We start from the raw sequence: 18,778 nt of genomic DNA, 5'->3' as shown, positions 1-18,778 counted from the left end.
CCCATCTGGACAAGAGGAATACCTATGTGAGAATGCTGTTCATCGACTACAGCTCGGCATTTAACACCATAGTGCCCTCCAAGCTCATCATCAAGCTCGAGACCCTGGGTCTCGACCCCGCTCTGTGCAACTGGGTACTGGACTTCCTGACGGGCCGCCCCCAGGTGGTGAGGGTAGGCAACAACATTTCCACCCCGCTGATCCTCAACACTGGGGCCCCACAAGGGTGCGTTCTGAGCCCTCTCCTGTACTCCCTGTTCACCCACGACTGCGTGGCCACGCACGCCTCCAACTCAATCATCAAGTTTGCGAACGACACAACAGTGGTAGGCTTGATTACCAACAACGACGAGACTGCCTACAGGGAGGAGGTGAGGGCCCTCGGAGTGTGGTGTCAGGAAAATAACCTCACACTCAACGTCAACAAAACTAAGGAGATGATTGTGGACTTCAGGAAACAGCAGAGTGAACACCCCCCTATCCACATTGATGGGACAGTAGTGGAGAGGGTAGTAAGTTTTAAGTTCCTCGGCGTACACATCACATACAAACTGAATTGGTCCATCCACACAGACAGCATCGTGAAGAAGGCGCAGCAGCGCCTCTTCAACCTCAGGAGGCTGAAGAAATTCGGCTTGTCACCAAAAGCACTCACAAACTTCTACAGATGCACAATCGAGAGCATCCTGTCGGGCTGTATCACCGGCAACTGCTCCGCCCAAAACCGTAAGGCTCTCCAGAGGGTAGTGAGGTCTGCACAACGCATCACCAGGGGCAAACTACCTGCCCTCCCGGACACCTACACCACCTGATGTCACAGGAAGGCCATAAAGATCATCAAGGACAACAACCACCGAGCCACTGCCTGTTCACCCCGCTATCATCCAGAAGGCGAGGTCAGTACAGGTGCATCAAAGCTGGGACCGAGAGATTGAAAAACAGCTTCTGTCTCAAGGCCATTACTGTTAAACAGCCACCACTAACATTGAGTGGCTGCTGCCAACACACTGACTCAACTCCAGCCACTTTAATAATGGGAATTGATGGGAAATTATGTAAAATATATCACTAGCCACTTTAAACAATGCTACCTAATATAATGTTTACATACCCTACATTATTCATCTCATATGTATATGTATATACTGTACTCTATATCATCTACTGCATCTATGTAATACATGTATCACTAGCCACTTTAACTATGCCACTTTGTTTACATACTCATCTCATATGTATATACTGCACTCAATACCATCTACTGTATCTTGCCTATGCTGCTCTGTACCATCACTCACTCATATATCTTTATGTACATATTCTTATCCCTTATCCCCTTGTGTCTATAAGGTAGTAGTTTTGGAATTGTTAGCTAGATTACTTGTTGGTTATTACTGCATTGTCGGAACTAGAAGCACAAGCATTTCGCTACACTCGCATTAACATCTGCTAACCATGTGACAAATAAAATTTGATTTGATTTGATGCAGTGTAGATGGACCTAGATGTGCCTCGGTTTCTCTTTTTGTCGTCGTTGGATACGTCTGCAGTGTGGATGCATGTGTGGATGGCTTGCGGTGTGGATGTGTTTTGTGCCTGTGTGTACATAACGGTCTTTACGCTATGCCCATGCTTCCAGGTCTTTCTCTTCGGTCTTCAAGCTTGTCCTGGTGAATGTCTCCTTTCTCCTGCCTCTCTCAGTGTCGCTCTCCTCTGGATATATCTCTGGATCTTAAGGACGTATTTTCTTTATCTCTTAGTTTTCCTGACTTTACTGCTGGTTTTCAAAGAGGAAAGATCTTTTGTGTTTTCCTGTTTGGCCTCGTCGGTTTTTAACCCAACGCATGTTGGGCTGCAATGACCCCCCCCCTTTCCTTTTATTGACAGAGGAGTGGTTTATAATCGCCAGCTTCGGCCTTCTCAGCACTCTCACTCTGTGCTTTATGATCATCAAGGCCACAGCCAGCTTCTCCAGCCCTGAGTGAGTACCACCACACACTTCCAGAATTCAATACATTCAATATGTCTACTCCTTAATTACATTTCAATCAAGTCTATTGATTAAGCTTGAGTCATAGATTATTGTTGTCTATTTCATTTCTGCTTAACTAAGCCCGTATCCAGGGCTATACTTCTTGATTTGTGGATATCTGAAAATGGGCTCAACTCAGGCTACTTTGAACCATTGTCAAGACAATGGAGTTTGGATATTGACCAGACAGATGCAAAACAGTCAGACGAGTATTCAAATGTGGCGAACTTCCATTTCCATGAATTTACAAAACTTGGATCGCAGCTGACATAAATCTAAATACTTTAACAGAACAATTGTTTCATACTGTACAATATATGTGTACTAAAGTTAAGTACTGTTGACATAGGTACTGGCATGTATCTGATACAGAGAGAGTTTGAAAAGTAATGAAATATTGGATTGTGAATGTTTCCACATGAACTAACAAGGATACTGTATAAAGTAACACGGAAGGCTCCATCCCCTCTCAGACAAACTTCAAAAGTATTAGAGCTAAGTGCCTTAACACGAGAAAATCATGGTTTAAAAGAAGTATTTTTTTCCCCGATCAACGTGTCTTTAATGCTCTCTTTTTTCTGCTACCTTTTCTAACATTGTTCATTTCCTCTTTTCTTTCAGCCTGGAGTGGGAGAAGTGAAGATGATCGCCTTATTGCCCCTCTCGATCCTTTCTCTGGCGCAGCCTCATGGCAATGTTGCCTTCTTCTGCCATATGTTTCTGTATTGTATTTTGTAAGCTTGTGCTTCTGAGCCTGGCTGTAATTGTTTTTAGTGGTTGTAATAGGGAAAAGCGCTTTGAGACATTAAATCTTCCCTCCTTTTGACTTGTTATATTCTCTTTCGTAATCAATACTTTCCGTGTGTGTGTGTGTGTGTGAGAGAGAGTTTCTATATTTAATGAAAGACACGAATCACTCTTGTGCTCCCGAACCAGACACACCTCGCAATAAAAGGTTGACATTTCTTTGCTCATTCATGACCTTGACTTGAAAATACACTGTGACTGACCAGGTGAATCCAGGTGAAAGCTATGATCCCTTATTGATGTCACTTGTTAAATCCACTTCAATCAGTATAGAGGAAGGGGAGGAAACAGCATAAGGAATTGATTATGCCTTGAAGACAATTGAGAAATGGATTGCGCATGTGTGACATTGAGGGTGAATGGGCAAGACAAAATATTTAAGTGCCTTTGAATGGGGTATGGTAGTAATATTGCAACTCAATATTAGGAAGGTGTTCCTAATGTTTGGTATACTCTGTGTATTTGGCTGTAATGCAGCACTATCCCCAGTTGGTGGCACTATTTCTTAGCGATTACAGTACAGGTCTATCCTCCCACATCAGAATCGTATCAGGTCACAACTTCCACATATCTCTGCTTAGCTCTTATTCAGGCTGACCTGAATGATATTGATGATTAGTGTGAATCAAAGGGCGGTCTGGGTGATCTTTCATGTATCACTCTCTTGACTTGAGGTTGTATAGCATGTTGAGGATCTTTGAAGATTCACAATGGGCAATTCCACGGTTAGGGAATGATGCAGAGACTCAGATTTTCCACTTTAAAATGTATGCCAAACAAAAACCAATGATTGCAAAGTTAAACAAACCATACAACTCCATGCACAAGAACGACTTTTAGACATTTTCCCAATAAATAAATATTTACTTGAAGAACAGTGCAGATGCAAGGTTTGGTAACAGAATGACGGCACAAACCATCATTCTATTACCAAGCTTGGCATCACATTTTCAGTGGAAATTGTTAAAAGTAGTCCTTGTTCACAGTTTGCTTCATGGTTTGTTTAACTTTGCAATAAGTGTTTTTTGTTTTGGCATACGTTTAAAGTGGAAAATCAGAGTCACAGCATCTTTCTGTTACTGTGGAATTGCCTTAATGTCACTGTTCAGCTTGACCTCACCCACCCTCACATTATTACTCACCTGTAAATGTCGATCATGGTGTCCAATCCCAGTGTCTCCTGCAATAATGTTTACAGATGCCAAGAAAAAATGATTACGTATGAATAATACCTTTGTTTATGGTGCTAGCATCAGCTTTTCTAGTTAGGAATCTTACTGACATATGTCAATGTCAGTGACGCCAAGAAACATGACATCTTCCCATGTTTCTTTGCAGGTGGGCACTTCTTCAACCGGAACTCCCTGTCCCCACTCAGTTTGGTCTGTGAGATGGAGCTACCTGACACCCAGGCATCGCTCGACCGCTACGATGACAAGTCGTGAGGGTCGTCGCCATGGTTTCGACCCCCCCCCCCCCCACAGATGGCCTTGTACCTTCCTGCACACCTGCGAGTCATTGTGTGTGTGTGTGGGGGGGTAGGAGTGGCACAACAACCTAGATGACAACCTTGACTAACCTGTGGAGCAATGACATGATGACATCAGATATTTTCTACCAGTGCAGAATGTACTATTATTGCCTGTCAAAAAGAAGAGGGGGGATTATCGTCCTCTATTCTCCCCCTGGTTAGATATTCAGTAAAGTCCTTCCTTGACACTTTCATTTCAACAACTGACTCTGACATCTGTTTCTAGATGCGGTAGTGGGGAATTAGCCCTTTCTAGTCTTACTTTGCAGGATCTCGGCGTATCGTCCATTTCAAGTGTGCTAGAAATAATAAACCACTTGTTAGTGCAGCCTACAATAAATCTGTATATATGATTAGCAAACCATCATTTAATTTCGCTTCCTTTGGCTCTAATGCAGTAAGAAAGGTCTCTTTCTTCCCTGGTGGACCAGTTGGCTCTGTTGTATTTACTATGCTGCCTAAACGACAGTGGAGAGGATATTTTGACTGGTGGGACATGTCCAGACATGCCTAGTCTCTCCCTCTATATGGCCATGCCTCAAGTGACTGGTGTAATGCACCCACCATGGTGACTGGGTTCAAGAATAAGACCAGTGGAACAATGGACATGCAGTGATGCAACATTCTGAACTCTGTGAAAAGCAGTATTACTTCCCTATAGCAAAACCGACGTCTCTGTATAAAAATGTGGAGAAAAAAAAAACATTTTAACGTGTACTTAAAGCCTATGAAATACCCAGATCGTGTATTAATCAACCCCTGTGTGTGTGTGTGCACAGTACCAGTAAAATGTTTGGCCACACCTAAGATTTTTCTTTATTTTTTTACTATTTTCTACATTTTAGAATGATAGTGAAGACGTCAAAACTATGAAATAACACATGGAATCATGTAGTAACCAAAGAAAGTGTTAAACAAATCAACTATATTATATTTGAGTCTTCAAAGTAGCCACCCTTTGCCTTGATGACAGCTTTCACCTGGAATGCTTTTCCAACAGTCTTGAAGGAGTTCTCACATATGCTGAGCACTTGTTGGCTGCTTTTCCTTCACTCTGCGGTCCAACTCATCCCGAACCATCTCAGAAGGGTTGAGGTCGGGTGATTGTGAGGCCAGGTCATCTGATACAGCACTCCATCACTCTCCTTCATGGTCAAATAGCCCTTACACAGTCTGGAGGTGTGTTTTGGGTCGTTGTCCTGTTGAAAAACAAATGATACTCCCTCTAAGTGCAAACTAGATGGAATAGCTTAATGCTGTGGTAGCCATGCTGGTTAGATGTGCCTCAAATTCTAAATAAATCACTGGCAGTGTCGCTAGCAAAGCACCCCCACACCATCACACCTCCTCCTCCATGCTTCACAGTGTGAACCACACAAACGGAGATCATCCGTTCACCTACTCTGTGTCTCACAAAGACACGGCGGTTGGAACCAAAAATCTGTCATTTGGACTCATGCTTGTGTTTCTTGGCCCAAGCAAGTCTCTCTTATTCTTATTGGTGTCCTTTAGTAGTGGTTTCTTTGCAGCAATTTGACCATGAAGGCCTGATCCACACAGTTTCCAACAGTTGATGTTGAGATGTGTCTTACTTGAACTGAAGCATTTATTTGGGCTGCAATCTGTGGTGCACTTAATTCTAATGTACTTATGCTCTGCAGCAGAGGTAACTCTGGGTCTTCCTTTCCTGTGGCGGTCCTCATGAGAGCCAGTTTCATCATAGCACTTGGTTTTTGCAACTGCACTTGAAGAAACTTTCAAAGTTCTTGAAATGTTCTGTATTAACTGAGCTTCATGTCTTAAAATAACGATCAACTGTCGTTTCTCTTTGCTTATTTGAGCTGTTCTTGCCATATAATGGACTCAGCCCTATTTGATAAAAGACCATCTTCACCTGTTAATTGAAATGCATTTACAGGTGACCTCATGACGCTGTTTGAGAAATGCCAATAATGTGCAAAGCTGTCAAGGCAAAGGGTGGCTACATTGAAGAATCTCAAATATAACAGATTTTGATTTGTTTAACACCTTTTTTTTGGTTACATGTGTTATTTCATAGTTTTGATGTCTTCACTATTATTCTACAATGTAGAAAATAGTTTTAAAAAATAAAAACCCTTGAATAAGTAAGTGTTCAAACTTTTGACTGGTACTGTGTATGTATGTAATGTAATGTATGTATGTATATACACACACACACAGTATATACAATCTATATACATTATATCTCTAAACCGGCCTCTTGAAGTACTGTTTGTTTTCCTTTCACAATCTTGTACAAGCGAATTGGGTGGAAGGGTTTGTCCTCTGTTCTTGTTGTCCCCCTTGTGTTATCTTTATCTGATATTTGCGATGATGTAACGCGGAGAGGGGAGTGTGTCAGTTTCAGGTCACTGTGTTACATACAGCACTGCCTCAGCATTAAAAGTGTAATTATTGCCTATGTCCTGTTGAAGCCCATTCCAATGTGTGCCGCTTCTTCATGAAACACAGCCCAATGTTATTAACATTTCAGCTGGAGTTTGGAGAAGATTCTATTTATCTATTCAGATTAAATAAATTATTAACTTCACAGTGTGGTGAAAGTGTATGGTGATGAGCTTGATGCTCCTTTCCAATAAATATAGGTTCCAATAAATGGTCGGTACTTGATTGCCATTTGACAAATATAAATATACATAATCTAATGTAGACAAGCCTACCTGCACTGTATCTGCAAGCTGTTTGCTAGAGCGCAGATGCCAAGACCAGAGTAGGTACATATGCTATTTAATGCAACAGTTTGTGACAACTATCGGCTATTGAGAACGTGATAGAAACGCATTGAACTTTAGATTTTTATTCGGTACATGAAAACTTAAACAAAAAAGTACATTTTGTGTGCACTACGTCATCACGCATTGACTTTTATCCGCAACAAAACCGTTTGGTGGAAATACACCACTGTTGAATATTTGCATGAAAATCTGTTGCCAAGTAGATGGAAACAGCTATAGGGAGCGTTCATTGGCATAATGAATTTGGGGCATGATTTGGCATTAAATCAAATGCCATAACATTTTTGGAATTTTAGAATCTTTGTCTAATTTGTATTGGTAATTATTAGTTCTCAAAGATTATCTTTAAAAAATATACTGAACAAAAATATAAATGCAATATGTAAAAGTGTTAGTCTCATGTTACTTGAGCTGAAATAAAAGATCCCAGAAATGTCCAAACGCACTAAAGGTTTCTCTAAAATGTTGTGCACAAATGTGTTTACATCCATGTTAGTGAGTATTTGTCCTTTGCCAAGATAATCCACAGGTGTGGCATATCAATAAGATGATTGAACAGCATGATAATTACACATGTGCACCTTGTGCTGGGGACAAATGGGCACTCTAAAATGTGCAGTTTTGTCACACAACACATTGCCACAGCTTGCAATTGGCATGCTGACTGCCGGAATGTCCACCAGAGCTGTTGCCAGATAATTAAATGCTCATTCCTCTATCACAAGATGCCTCCAACATCGTTTTAGAGAATTTGGCAGTATGTCCTACCGGCTTCACAACTGCAGACGATGCATAACCATTCCAGCCCAGGACTTCCACATTCAGCTTCTTCACCTGTGGAATCATCTGAAACCAACTACCTGGAGAGCTGATGAACTGAGGAATATTTCTGTCTGTAATATAGCCCTTTCCTTGGGAAAAACTCATTCTGATTGACTGAGCCTGGCTCCCAAGTGGCTGGGCCTAAGCCGTTCCCAGGCCCATCCATGGTTGTGCCCCTGCTCAGTCATGTCAAATCCATAGATTAGGGCCTAATTTATTTATTTCAATTGACTGATTTCCTCTTATGAACTGTAACTCAGTAAAGTCTTTTAAATTGTTGGATATTGCGTTTATATTTTTGTTCAGTATACTATGTTACGTCTAGTCTGAGGCCAGGCTGAATAAACTGCATTGTTTCATAAGTTTACTGTTATTAATATAAATATTTGCGCATAAAGCCATTTCCGCCACCATTTGGCGCATAATTAATTACACTGATGCAAAAATATCACACCATGTCGAACAAACAAATGATCAGTCGGCATTTATACAATTGTACCGAAACTACCATCAGAGCTGTCATTTGTTTTATATTTCTTTTAGTTTCACTTTGTCAAGTTCTGAACTCAAAGTCCAGAACATAAAAACTGTGCAGGGAAAGTGGTTTGTGATTACATTTTCACTTAACCCATTTAATGCTGAATTTTTCCCAGACATGAAAATATCCAAATCAAGTGTCATAGTAACCCTTTGAAATAATCAATCATTCTTTTTTTTACATTTCCATGTGAAAGTGTGTTGTGACCGGTGGGATAATGTTATGTATACTGAATTAACATTTCTCCTATGCAGTCATCAAAATTCTTATATATCCCAGCCCAGTTATTAACACATGTAAAACTCTGTCACTGGCAGTCCCCAATATTGCCACTAGAATTACCCATCACATTCTAGTGTGATTATTTTACATATCAAAAACCCTTATACAACACCGATATGAATACTGAGAGCAAAGACAAAAAACAACAACCATCAACGTATTTCAATACTGTTACTTTAGTGCAACATTTATTGAGACATTAATACTGTTACTTTAGTGCAACATGTATTGAGACATTAATATTGTTACTTTAGTGCAACATGTATTGAGACATTAATATTGTTACTTTAGTGCAACATGTATTGAGACATTAATATTGTTACTTTAGTGCAACATGTATTGAGACATTAATATTGTTACTTTAACATTTGAACTTGTACTTTAGTGCAATATTCATTTTAACATTGTCATTGTGACGTTTTAGTGCAACACTCACTAACTGTATAGCAGTCGTGTGATTAATTTCCACTGAACATAAAGGTAACATTTAGGATAGAGGTAGCCTGTAGAATATGCATTCAAGTAGAGGCCTACACTGAACATAAAGGTAACATGTAGGATAGAGGTAGCCTGTAGAATATGCATTCACGTAGAGGCCTATGCTAAACATAAAGGTAACATTTAGGATAGAGGTAGCCTGTAGAGTATGCATTCAAGTATAGGCCTATGCTAAACAAAATAATATATATATATATATATATATATATATATATAAACATAATGTTAACTTCCACTGCTATGCGGATGACACACAGCTGTACATTTCAATGAAACATGGTGAAGCCCCAAAATTGCCCTCGCTAGAAGCATGTGTTTCAGACATAAGGAAGTGGATGGCTGCAAACTTTCTACTATTAAACTCGGACAAAACAGAGATGCTTGTTCTAGGTCCCAAGAAACAAAGAGATCTTCTGTTGAATCTGACAATTAATCTTAATGGTTGTACAGTCGTCTCAAATAAAACTGTGAAGGACCTCGGCGTTACTCTGGACCCTGATCTCTCTTTTGAAGAACATATCAAGACCATTTCGAGGACAGCTTTTTTCCATCTACGTAATATTGCAAAAATCAGAAACTTTCTGTCCAAAAATGATGCAGAAAAATTAATCCATGCTTTTGTCACTTCTAGGTTAGACTACTGCAATGCTCTACTTTCCGGCTACCCGGATAAAGCACTAAATAAACTTCAGTTAGTGCTAAATACGGCTGATGGTCCTGACTAGAACCAAAACATTTGATCATATTACTCCAGTGCTAGCCTCTCTACACTGGCTTCCTGTCAAAGCAAGGGCTGATTTCAAGGTTTTACTGCTAACCTACAAAGCATTACATGGGCTTGCTCCTACCTATCTCTCTGATTTGGTCCTGCCGTACATACCTACACGTACGCTACGGTCACAAGACGCAGGCCTCCTAATTGTCCCTAGAATTTCTAAGCAAACAGCTGGAGGCAGGGCTTTCTCCTATAGAGCTCCATTTTTATGGAACGGTCTGCCTACCCATGTCAGAGACGCAAACTCGGTCTCAACCTTTAAGTCTTTACTGAAGACTCATCTCTTCAGTGGGTCATATGATTGAGTGTAGTCTGGCCCAGGAGTGGGAAGGTGAACGGAAAGGCTCTGGAGCAACGAACCGCCCTTGCTGTCTCTGCCTGGCCAGTTCCCCTCTTTCCACTGGGATTCTCTGCCTCTAACCCTATTACAGGGGCTGAGTCACTGGCTTACTGGGGCTCTCTCATGCCATCCCTGCAGGGGGTGCGTCACCTGAGTGGGTTGATTCACTGTTGTGGTCATCCTGTCTGGGTTGGCGCCCCCCCCCCCTTGGGTTGTGCCGTGGCGGAGATCTTTGTGGGCTATACTCAGCCTTGTCTCAGGATGGTAAGTTGGTGGTTGAAGATATCCCTCCAGTGGTGTGGGGGCTGTGCTTTGGCAAAGTGGGTGGGGTTATATCCTTCCTGTTTGGCCCTGTCCGGGGGTGTCCTCGGATGAGACCCCTCCTGTCTCAGCCTCCAGTATTTATGCTGCAGTAGTTTGTGTCGGGGGGCTAGGGTCAATTTGTTATATCTGGAGTAATTCTCCTGTCCTATTCGGTGTCCTGTGTGAATCTAAGTGTGCGTTCTCTAATTCTCTCCTTCTTTCTTTCTTTCTTTCTCTCGGAGGACCTGAGCCCTCGGACCATGCCCCAGGACTACCTGGCATGATGACTCCTTGCTGTCCCCAGTCCACCTGGCCATGCTGCTGCTCCAGTTTCAACTGTTCTGCCTTACTATTATTTGACCATGCTGGTCATTTATGAACATTTGAACATCTTGGCTATGTTCTGTTATAATATCCACCCGGCACAGCCAGAAGAGGACTGGCCACCCCACATAGCCTGGTTCCTCTCTAGGTTTCTTCCTAGGTTTTGGCCTTTCTAGGGAGTTTTTCCTAGCCACCGTGCTTCTACACCTGCATTGCTTGCTGTTTGGGGTTTTAGGCTGGGTTTCTGTACAGCACTTTGAGATATCAGCTGATGTATGAAGGGCTATATAAATAAAATTTGATTGATTGATATATACACATAAAAAGCACCACATTGAGTGCATATATATATATATATATATATATATATATATATATATAAATAATAGAGGTAGGCTTCAGAACCAAGTGCATGATTAGTTTGTGCATCACTATTTTGAACTACGATCAGTCAGACCTGTCATACATTATGTCAAATCAATTGACCTTTTCCCAAAAAAATTCAGTCATTTTGATTGTCTTTTTCATCTACTTTTATTTTCTTCCAAGAGTCTGTTGTACTGCTTCTTCTCACCCTTTATCCACTTTTCTATTTTTCTTTTTCGGCCCTTTTTCATTCACTCTTATCTCCTTTTGTACTGTCCATGATATATCTCGAAGCACTCAATGTACAGTGGCGCTTTGCATTTCTCACTTGCATAGGTAGTGCGTTTGTCACAATGACGACATCTCTGGAACCGGTGCATCGTGTTGATTGGCCAGTGAGAAGCTTTGTCATATTTTGCCTGATCTTCAACAGTAACAGCCAGTAAAGATCTCCTTCCATGGCTCAGTGGTTTCGTGCCAAACTTTTGCACATTTGGGCTGTATACTATGTGGTTTGGAATCACATCGGTGGCAGGCATCTTTGATCGTTTGAACACTCAATCTTTCTTTTTGACCACTTGCAGCTTTTCCCCTGGCTCTTCTGGCTGACCCCTCGGTCAGGTAGAGGCCCTTGGCTCTTCATTATTAACAATGGGGGGTGGATAGGTCATCATCCCTGATAATGTTGTTCCTGTCATGATCTGTTTGCATAGGATCAGCATATGCATTCAACAGCCTGGCTGGCAAATGGCCTGTCCATAGTCCACATCTGACCTGTCACTAGCACAATCATGGAGGACAGCATCTTTCTCATTATGAGGGCTAACTGCAATGTTTGCATGCCTTGTCTGGGCAGTCACCTAGATCCAACATATCCAGAATTTGACTCAAAGTGAAACTAAAAGAAAGAACAGAGTAGAAAGTTAGGTAGAACAAGAACTATGTATGTGTATACCTAGATGCACTGTTATCCCACCGGTCACTAATTGTTGCCGTCAACATGTTTACACATTGTATGACCATACTGAACAAAGTTGAATAATTGCAAATCCATATATCATTACTAGACACTTTAAATATGACGTGTACCAAAAATCCTTGTCCCATCTTTACTAACCATTTGTTTGGGAGCTTTGATGCAGCCATCATCTTCTCATGGTGCAACCAGGAAGTAAACAGCTCTGGTCATGTGACAAATTACTCTAAACATGTGACACTGCACATATTTCATTGGGACCCTTTATTATTTCAATACTTGCTGTGAATGCATTGATACATACACATTTTAGAGCCTTATAACTGAAAACGTTTTTTTACGGTCACGATTGTCACTGATTGGATTAAATAGGTTAAATTAATACAGTGAGTCAATCAGCGATGTACACTATGATATGAACGTAAAGTGGACGTGTTTACGTAAAAGTAGAAAGCGACCAGTTTCGAGGTTCGTCACTAGTTATCTCAGCCTATTTCTACAATTACTCTTCTTAAAATTGAATGTTAAACCTGGCCTTAATCACACCACTACTAGCCCAAAATTTAAATCAAGACCAAAAAGCTAAAGTTTTGTTTCCACGAATTTTTACGATATACTCTTTAGACTTTGTGGCTGTGGTAACTAGTGTAACCCGTTTTCGAGTAGACAACAGCAGAGCAAACAGCTGCACAGACGGACATGAACTCAAAACAGCAGGCAACACGTCTGCAAAACATGCTTGTGTGAAGTCGCTTACCGTACACTTTGCACCCTAATATCCAACAATACGTGTGTAATTTGGAAAAAGCTTATTCAAAATGTGGATAACCCCAGAGGAGGTGTTGCTTGCCAACGCTCTGTGGGTGAGCGAAAGGGCGAACCCCTTCTTCATTCTCCAGAGGAGAAAGGGCCATGGCAAAGGAGGGGGCATCACTGGTAACTAACTATACAATAACATTATTTGGTTTAAAATTGCTGTCATGTTTATGAAAACATGTAATTTGCGTTGGCTAATGGAATGAGGGATTTAGCTAACGTTAGCTAGAAAGCTTGGTGTTTTAGCAAGGTAACGTTAGCTAGCGCGCAGGCTAGCTGTTGATGTTGACGTGTAAAGTGGAGCTGGCTAACCAAGCTAGCGCGTTGTTTTTTCTTCGTCTGCAGCTACTACTAACTAACATCGTTGATAGGTTATATTTGCTGGAAGTATGTGCATTTTCTCACATGCACCACTAAACAGTACACATAGCTAGTAAACTATGCCAGCCTAACCAACCCAATACTGTTTGATTGCGGACCGCAATTCGGGGCGTTCTTGCATTTAGGTATTTCTGCATTTTCGGAACGCCCCCTCCAGCATACAATTAGTTCCATCATAAACGACCCCATCTCCCGAACATCCCATTGGTTCCTGCATATACGAAAACCTTCTCTCGCTGTCATCAACAGAAGTGCTGTAAAACAGTGCACCGACCAGCAGGGGGCGAAGGCCACTGTCTACCTGCGTCGCAGGCCACAAGGTGTCGTTCCCGCCTATTGTGTATCGGAGTCCCCAAGGACAAGCTAGCTGACGTTAGTCCTTCACTCCCACCTGCTAAAGGACACTGTCTACCGTTGTCGCCCTCGACTATTCTTCTGTGGGTTTTATCGCCGGTTGGCGTCCAACTTTATGGTACCTACTGTACCGACCGTTATGGTAGTCAAGCAATGCATTCCGCAAAGAGTTGTTTACAATCTAGTCTTGTTGTGGCCACAGCCAGAGCTCGTTTCAAATGTGTCAATAAATAATCTTATTTGAATGCCTAGCAATTAACAGATGTACATTGTTTAAAGCAGTGGTTCTCAACTGGTTTTGCTTGGGGACCCACATTTGACAATGACAATTGAGTCGTGATGCAATATTATGGACTGTTGATAATCACATTTTGGAATGTTGTATTGCTGCTGCCTTATTGGGCAGGCTTCACTTGCAAAATCACAGTCTACTCTTATAGTATTAAAGTCATTACACAGCCATATTAACTGAGAGAACATTTATTATGAATTCAAGAATAAGCCATTTTAATTAGGGGACCAGTTCAGGAGTGGTGTAGTACATTATCAGACTCGGAACATGACATCAAAACCAGTTCGATAATGTTAATGAACAGTAACACAACCGTTTTTAAAATAGAGAAAAACAGCAATCATTAGGAATTCTTAATCATCAATTACCTTGTGAATAGTTTCACAACCTTAACGTTCTTTTTTTAAAGGTGTACATTTTTAACCAGTTTAATAAAATGTAATATGAATGTCAGTATTAATGAACAATAATACTTAAGGCAATAAATAGGCCATGGTGGCAAAGTAATTACAATATAGCAATTAAACACTGGAATGGTAGGGTGTGCAGAAGATGAATGTGCAAGTAGAGATACTGGGGTGCAAAGGAGCAAGATAAATAAATAAAGTATGGGGATGAGGTAGATTGGATGGGCTATTTACAGATGAGCTATGTGCAGGTGCAGTGATCTGTGAGCTGCTCTGACAGCTGGTGCTTAAAGCTAGTGAGGGAGGTAAGAGTCTCCAGCTTCAGAGATTTTTGCAGTTTGTTCCAGTCATTGGCAGCAGAGAACTGGAAGGAGAGGCAGCCAAAGGAAGAATTGGCTTTGGGGGTGACCAGTGAGATATACCTGATGGAGCGCGTGCTACGTACGGGTGGGTGCTGCTATGGTGACCATTGAGCTGAGATAAGGCGGGGCTTTACTTAGCAGACTTGTAGATGACCTGGAGCCAGTGGGTTTGGCGATGAGTATGAAGCGAGGGCCAGCCAACGAGAGCATACAGGTCGCAGTGGTGGGTAGTATATGGGGCTCTGGTGACAAAACGGATGGCACTGTGATAGACTGCATCCAATTTGTTGAGTGGAGTGTTGGATGCTATTTTGTAAATGACATCGCCGAAGTTGAGGATCGGTAGGATGGTCAGTTTTACAAGGGTATGTTTGGCAGCATGAGTGAATCATGCTTTGTTGCAAAATAGGTAGCCAATTCTAGATTTAATTTTGGATTGGAGAAGTTTAATGTGAGTCTGGAAGGAGAGTTTGCAGTCAAACCAGACACCTAGGTATTTGTAGTTGTCCACATATTCTAAGTCAGAACTGTCCAGAGTAGTGATGCTGGACGGGCGGCAGGTGCGGGCAGTGAACAGTTGAAGAGCATGCATTTAGTTTTACTTGCATTTAAGGGCAGTTGGAGGCCACGGAATTAGAGTTGTATGGCATTGACGCTCATCTGAAGGTTAGTTAACACAGTGTCCAAAGAAGGGCCAGAGGTATACAGAATGGTATCGTATGCGTAGAGGTGGCTCAATGAATCACCAGCAGCAAGAGCGACATCATTGATGAATACAGAGAAGAGAGTCAGCCCGAGAATTGAACCCTGTGGCACCCCCAAAGAGACTGCAAGAGGTCTGGACAATAGGCCCTCCGATTTGACATGCTGAACTCTATCGGAGAAGTCGTTGGTGAACCAAGCGAGGCAATCATTTGAGAAACCAAGGCTGTTGAGTCTGCCAAAAGAATGTGGTGATTGACAGAGTCGAAAGCCTTAGCCAGGCCGATGAATACGGCTGCACAGTAATGTCTCTTATCGATGGCGGTTATGATATTGTTTAGGACCTTGAGCGTGGCTGAGGTGCACCCATGACCAGCTCTGAAACCAGATTACATAGCGGAGAAGGTACGAAATGGTCGGTAATCTGTTTGTTAACTTGGCTTTCAAAGACCTTAGAAAGGCAGGGTAGAATAGACATCGGTCTGTAGCAGTTTGGGTCTAGAGTGTCTCCCCCTTTGAAGAGGGGGATGACCGCGGTAGCTTTCCAATCTATGGGAATCTCAGACGATACGAAAGAGAGGTTGAACAGGTTTGTAATGGGGGTTGCAACAATTTCGGCAGATGATTTTAGAAAGAGAGGGTCCAGATTGTCTAGCCCGGCTGATTTGTAGGGGTCCACCAAGCATCCAAGTCACAACGATAAGACGGCTGACGTTTTTTAAAGAAGATGTCGATACCTGGTGGCCTCAAGACCCATTGAAGAACGTATGCATGGTACAAGAAAATGCACACCAGCGCAGAGGATTTCATACTCCCTGCTGCGATTGATATGTGCACTGAAATCTTGGGAGAGTCAGCCCCCAACAAACTTAAAACTATACCCCTATCCAATGACACCATGAGGAGGAGAATCAAGGACATGTCTGAGGACATAACGCGCCAGACATCAGAGCGTATCAGTGAAAATGGCCATTATGCACAGCAGCTTGATGAATCCAAAGATGTGGCTAACCATACAATTCTAATGGTCTATGTCAGACACGTGTCGGATACTAACTTCGAGCAGTTCCTTTTTAGTGCTGATTTGCCCACCACCACCACCGCAGAGGCGGTCTTTAACACAATGGATATGCACCTGAGCTCCGTGGGACTGGCCTGGGATGGGTGCGTCGGTGTAACCACTGATGGGGCAGTTGCCATGAGGAGAAAGCACACCGGAGTAATAATGCAGATCCTGGAGAGAGCACCAAGTGCGACATGGAACCACTGCTTCCTACACAGGGAGGCATTGGCAGCGAAGGACATGGTGCCTGAGCTCCACGTCACTCTCCAGGATGTGATCAAGTGTGTCAACTATATCAAAAAGAGTTCCGCGAAAAGCTTTCTAGGGATAAAGTGTTTGGTCGCTTTTATGAGCTTCGAGCAGAGATTGCTGCGAAAACTAAAAGCAGAAACAAACTGGACAGCCAGCAATACCTCAGTTTCCCTGTCAACCATCACCCCAGGCTTCAATAAACTTATCAAACTGAAGAAACACCTCCAGCTTTACCACTGATAGGCCATACGTGCGCACACACACAGACAGACACACACACACAATAAATAAACAGGTTAATGAGTTGTTGTTCACTATGTTAACTCTCTTATCCTACTTCATTTGCACATGCTGTTTACAGATTTCTCTACTGTATTATTGATTGTATGTTTATTTCATGTGTAGCTCTGTGTTGTATGTGTCGAACTGCTTTGCTTTGTCTTGGCCAGGTCGCAAGTTGCAAATGAGAACTTGTTCTCAACTTGCCTGCCTGCCTGCCTCTTGGTGTTAGGGGGCAGTCTTTTCATTTTTGGAAAAAAAACGTTCCCGTTTTAAAGAGGATATTTTGTCAGGAAAAGATGCTAGAATATGCATATAATTGACAGCTTTAGATAGAAAACACTCTAAAGTTTCCAAAACTGTAAAGATATTGTCTGTGAGTATAACAGAACTGATGTTGCAGGCGAAAGCCTGAGAAAAATCCAATCCGGAAGTGCCCCAGGTTTTGAAAGCGCTGCGTTCCAATGACTCCCTTTATGGCTGTGAATGTACCATCAATGAGCTTACGCTTTCTACGTATTCCCCAAGGTGTCTACAGCATTGGGATGTAGTTTTACGTATGGGGCACATTGCGTAAGTGGTCACATGGTGGCTCCGAGAGAGATTCTCGCGTAAAGTGCAGAGGTAGCCATTACTCCAATCGGTCCTAGAGAAAAAGGAATTGTCCCAACGGATATATTATCAAATAGATATTAGAAAAACACCTTGAGGATGGATTCTAAACAATGTTTGCCATGTTTCTGTCGATATTATGGAGCTAATTTGGAATATTTTTCGACGTTGTGGTGACCGCAATTTCCGGGCGATTTCTCAGCCAAACGTGAAGAACAAACAGAGCTATTTCGCCTACAAAAATAATCTTTTGGGAAAAAATGAACTAAGGCTGTCAACCTGGGAGTCTCGTGAGTGAAAACATCCGAAGTTCATCAAAGGTAGGTAAACGATTTAATTTGATTGCTTTTCTGATTTTCGTGACAAGTTTGCCTGCTGCTAGCAAGGCATTAGGCTAGGCTATGATAAACTTACACAAATGGTTGTCTAGCGTTGGCTGTAAAGCATATTTTGAAAATCTGAGATGAGAGGGTGATTAACAAAAGGCTAAGCTGTGTTCCAATATATTTCACTTGTGATTTTCATGAATAGGAATATTTTATAGGAAGATTTATGTCTGTTGCGTTATGCTAATTAGTGTTTTCATAAGTTTTCATAACAATTGGAAATCGGTATTTTTGGGCTCCGATTTGCCACAACAACAAAAAATCAATATATTTTATTTTTTAAATTAAATATTATTTTATTTTTTATACCTTTATTTAACTAGGCAAGTCCGTTAAGAACACATTCTCATTTTCAATTATGGCCTAGGAACGGTGGGTTAACTGCCTCGTTCAGGGGCAGAACGATCAATTTTTCACCTTGTCAGCTCGGGGAACCAATCTTGCAACCTTACAGTTAACTAGTCCAACGCAATAACGACCTGCCTCTCTCTCGTTGCACTC

General features: G+C 41.9%; 2 protein-coding genes across 11 annotated transcripts in view; both read left to right on the top strand.

Moving 5' to 3' along the window:
- The window catches only part of LOC118379326 (E3 ubiquitin-protein ligase RNF130-like), a 79,224-nt gene extending 72,282 nt beyond the window's left edge, over positions 1–6,942 (top strand). For 4 of the 6 annotated variants that reach the window (XM_035766344.2, XM_035766358.2, XM_035766365.2 and 1 more), the window contains 2 exons: positions 1,888–1,981; positions 2,654–2,865. In XM_035766344.2, the coding sequence (XP_035622237.1) occupies positions 1,888–1,981; positions 2,654–2,672 (113 nt within the window). In that variant the 3' untranslated portion in view covers positions 2,673–2,865. Of the gene's footprint in view, positions 1–1,887; positions 1,982–2,653; positions 2,866–4,177 lie in introns of those variants that run through there. The other 2 variants (XM_035766349.2, XM_035766382.2) reach the window with 1 other exon arrangement.
- A 6,079-nt stretch (positions 6,943–13,021) lies between these two features.
- The window catches only part of LOC118379282 (TBC1 domain family member 9B-like), a 48,921-nt gene continuing 43,164 nt past the window's right edge, over positions 13,022–18,778 (top strand). For 2 of the 5 annotated variants that reach the window (XM_052511181.1, XM_052511179.1), the window contains exon 1: positions 13,022–13,307. In XM_052511181.1, coding sequence (XP_052367141.1) covers positions 13,190–13,307 — 118 coding nt within the window. In that variant the 5' untranslated portion in view covers positions 13,022–13,189. The remainder of the gene's footprint in view (positions 13,308–18,778) is intronic. The other 3 variants (XM_052511176.1, XM_052511173.1, XM_052511178.1) reach the window with 2 other exon arrangements.

Source organism: Oncorhynchus keta, chromosome 4 (genome assembly GCF_023373465.1).
Source record: "Oncorhynchus keta strain PuntledgeMale-10-30-2019 chromosome 4, Oket_V2, whole genome shotgun sequence".
In the NCBI taxonomy this organism is placed as follows: domain Eukaryota; kingdom Metazoa; phylum Chordata; class Actinopteri; order Salmoniformes; family Salmonidae; genus Oncorhynchus; species Oncorhynchus keta.
This window is presented reverse-complemented; position numbering and strand designations above follow the sequence as displayed.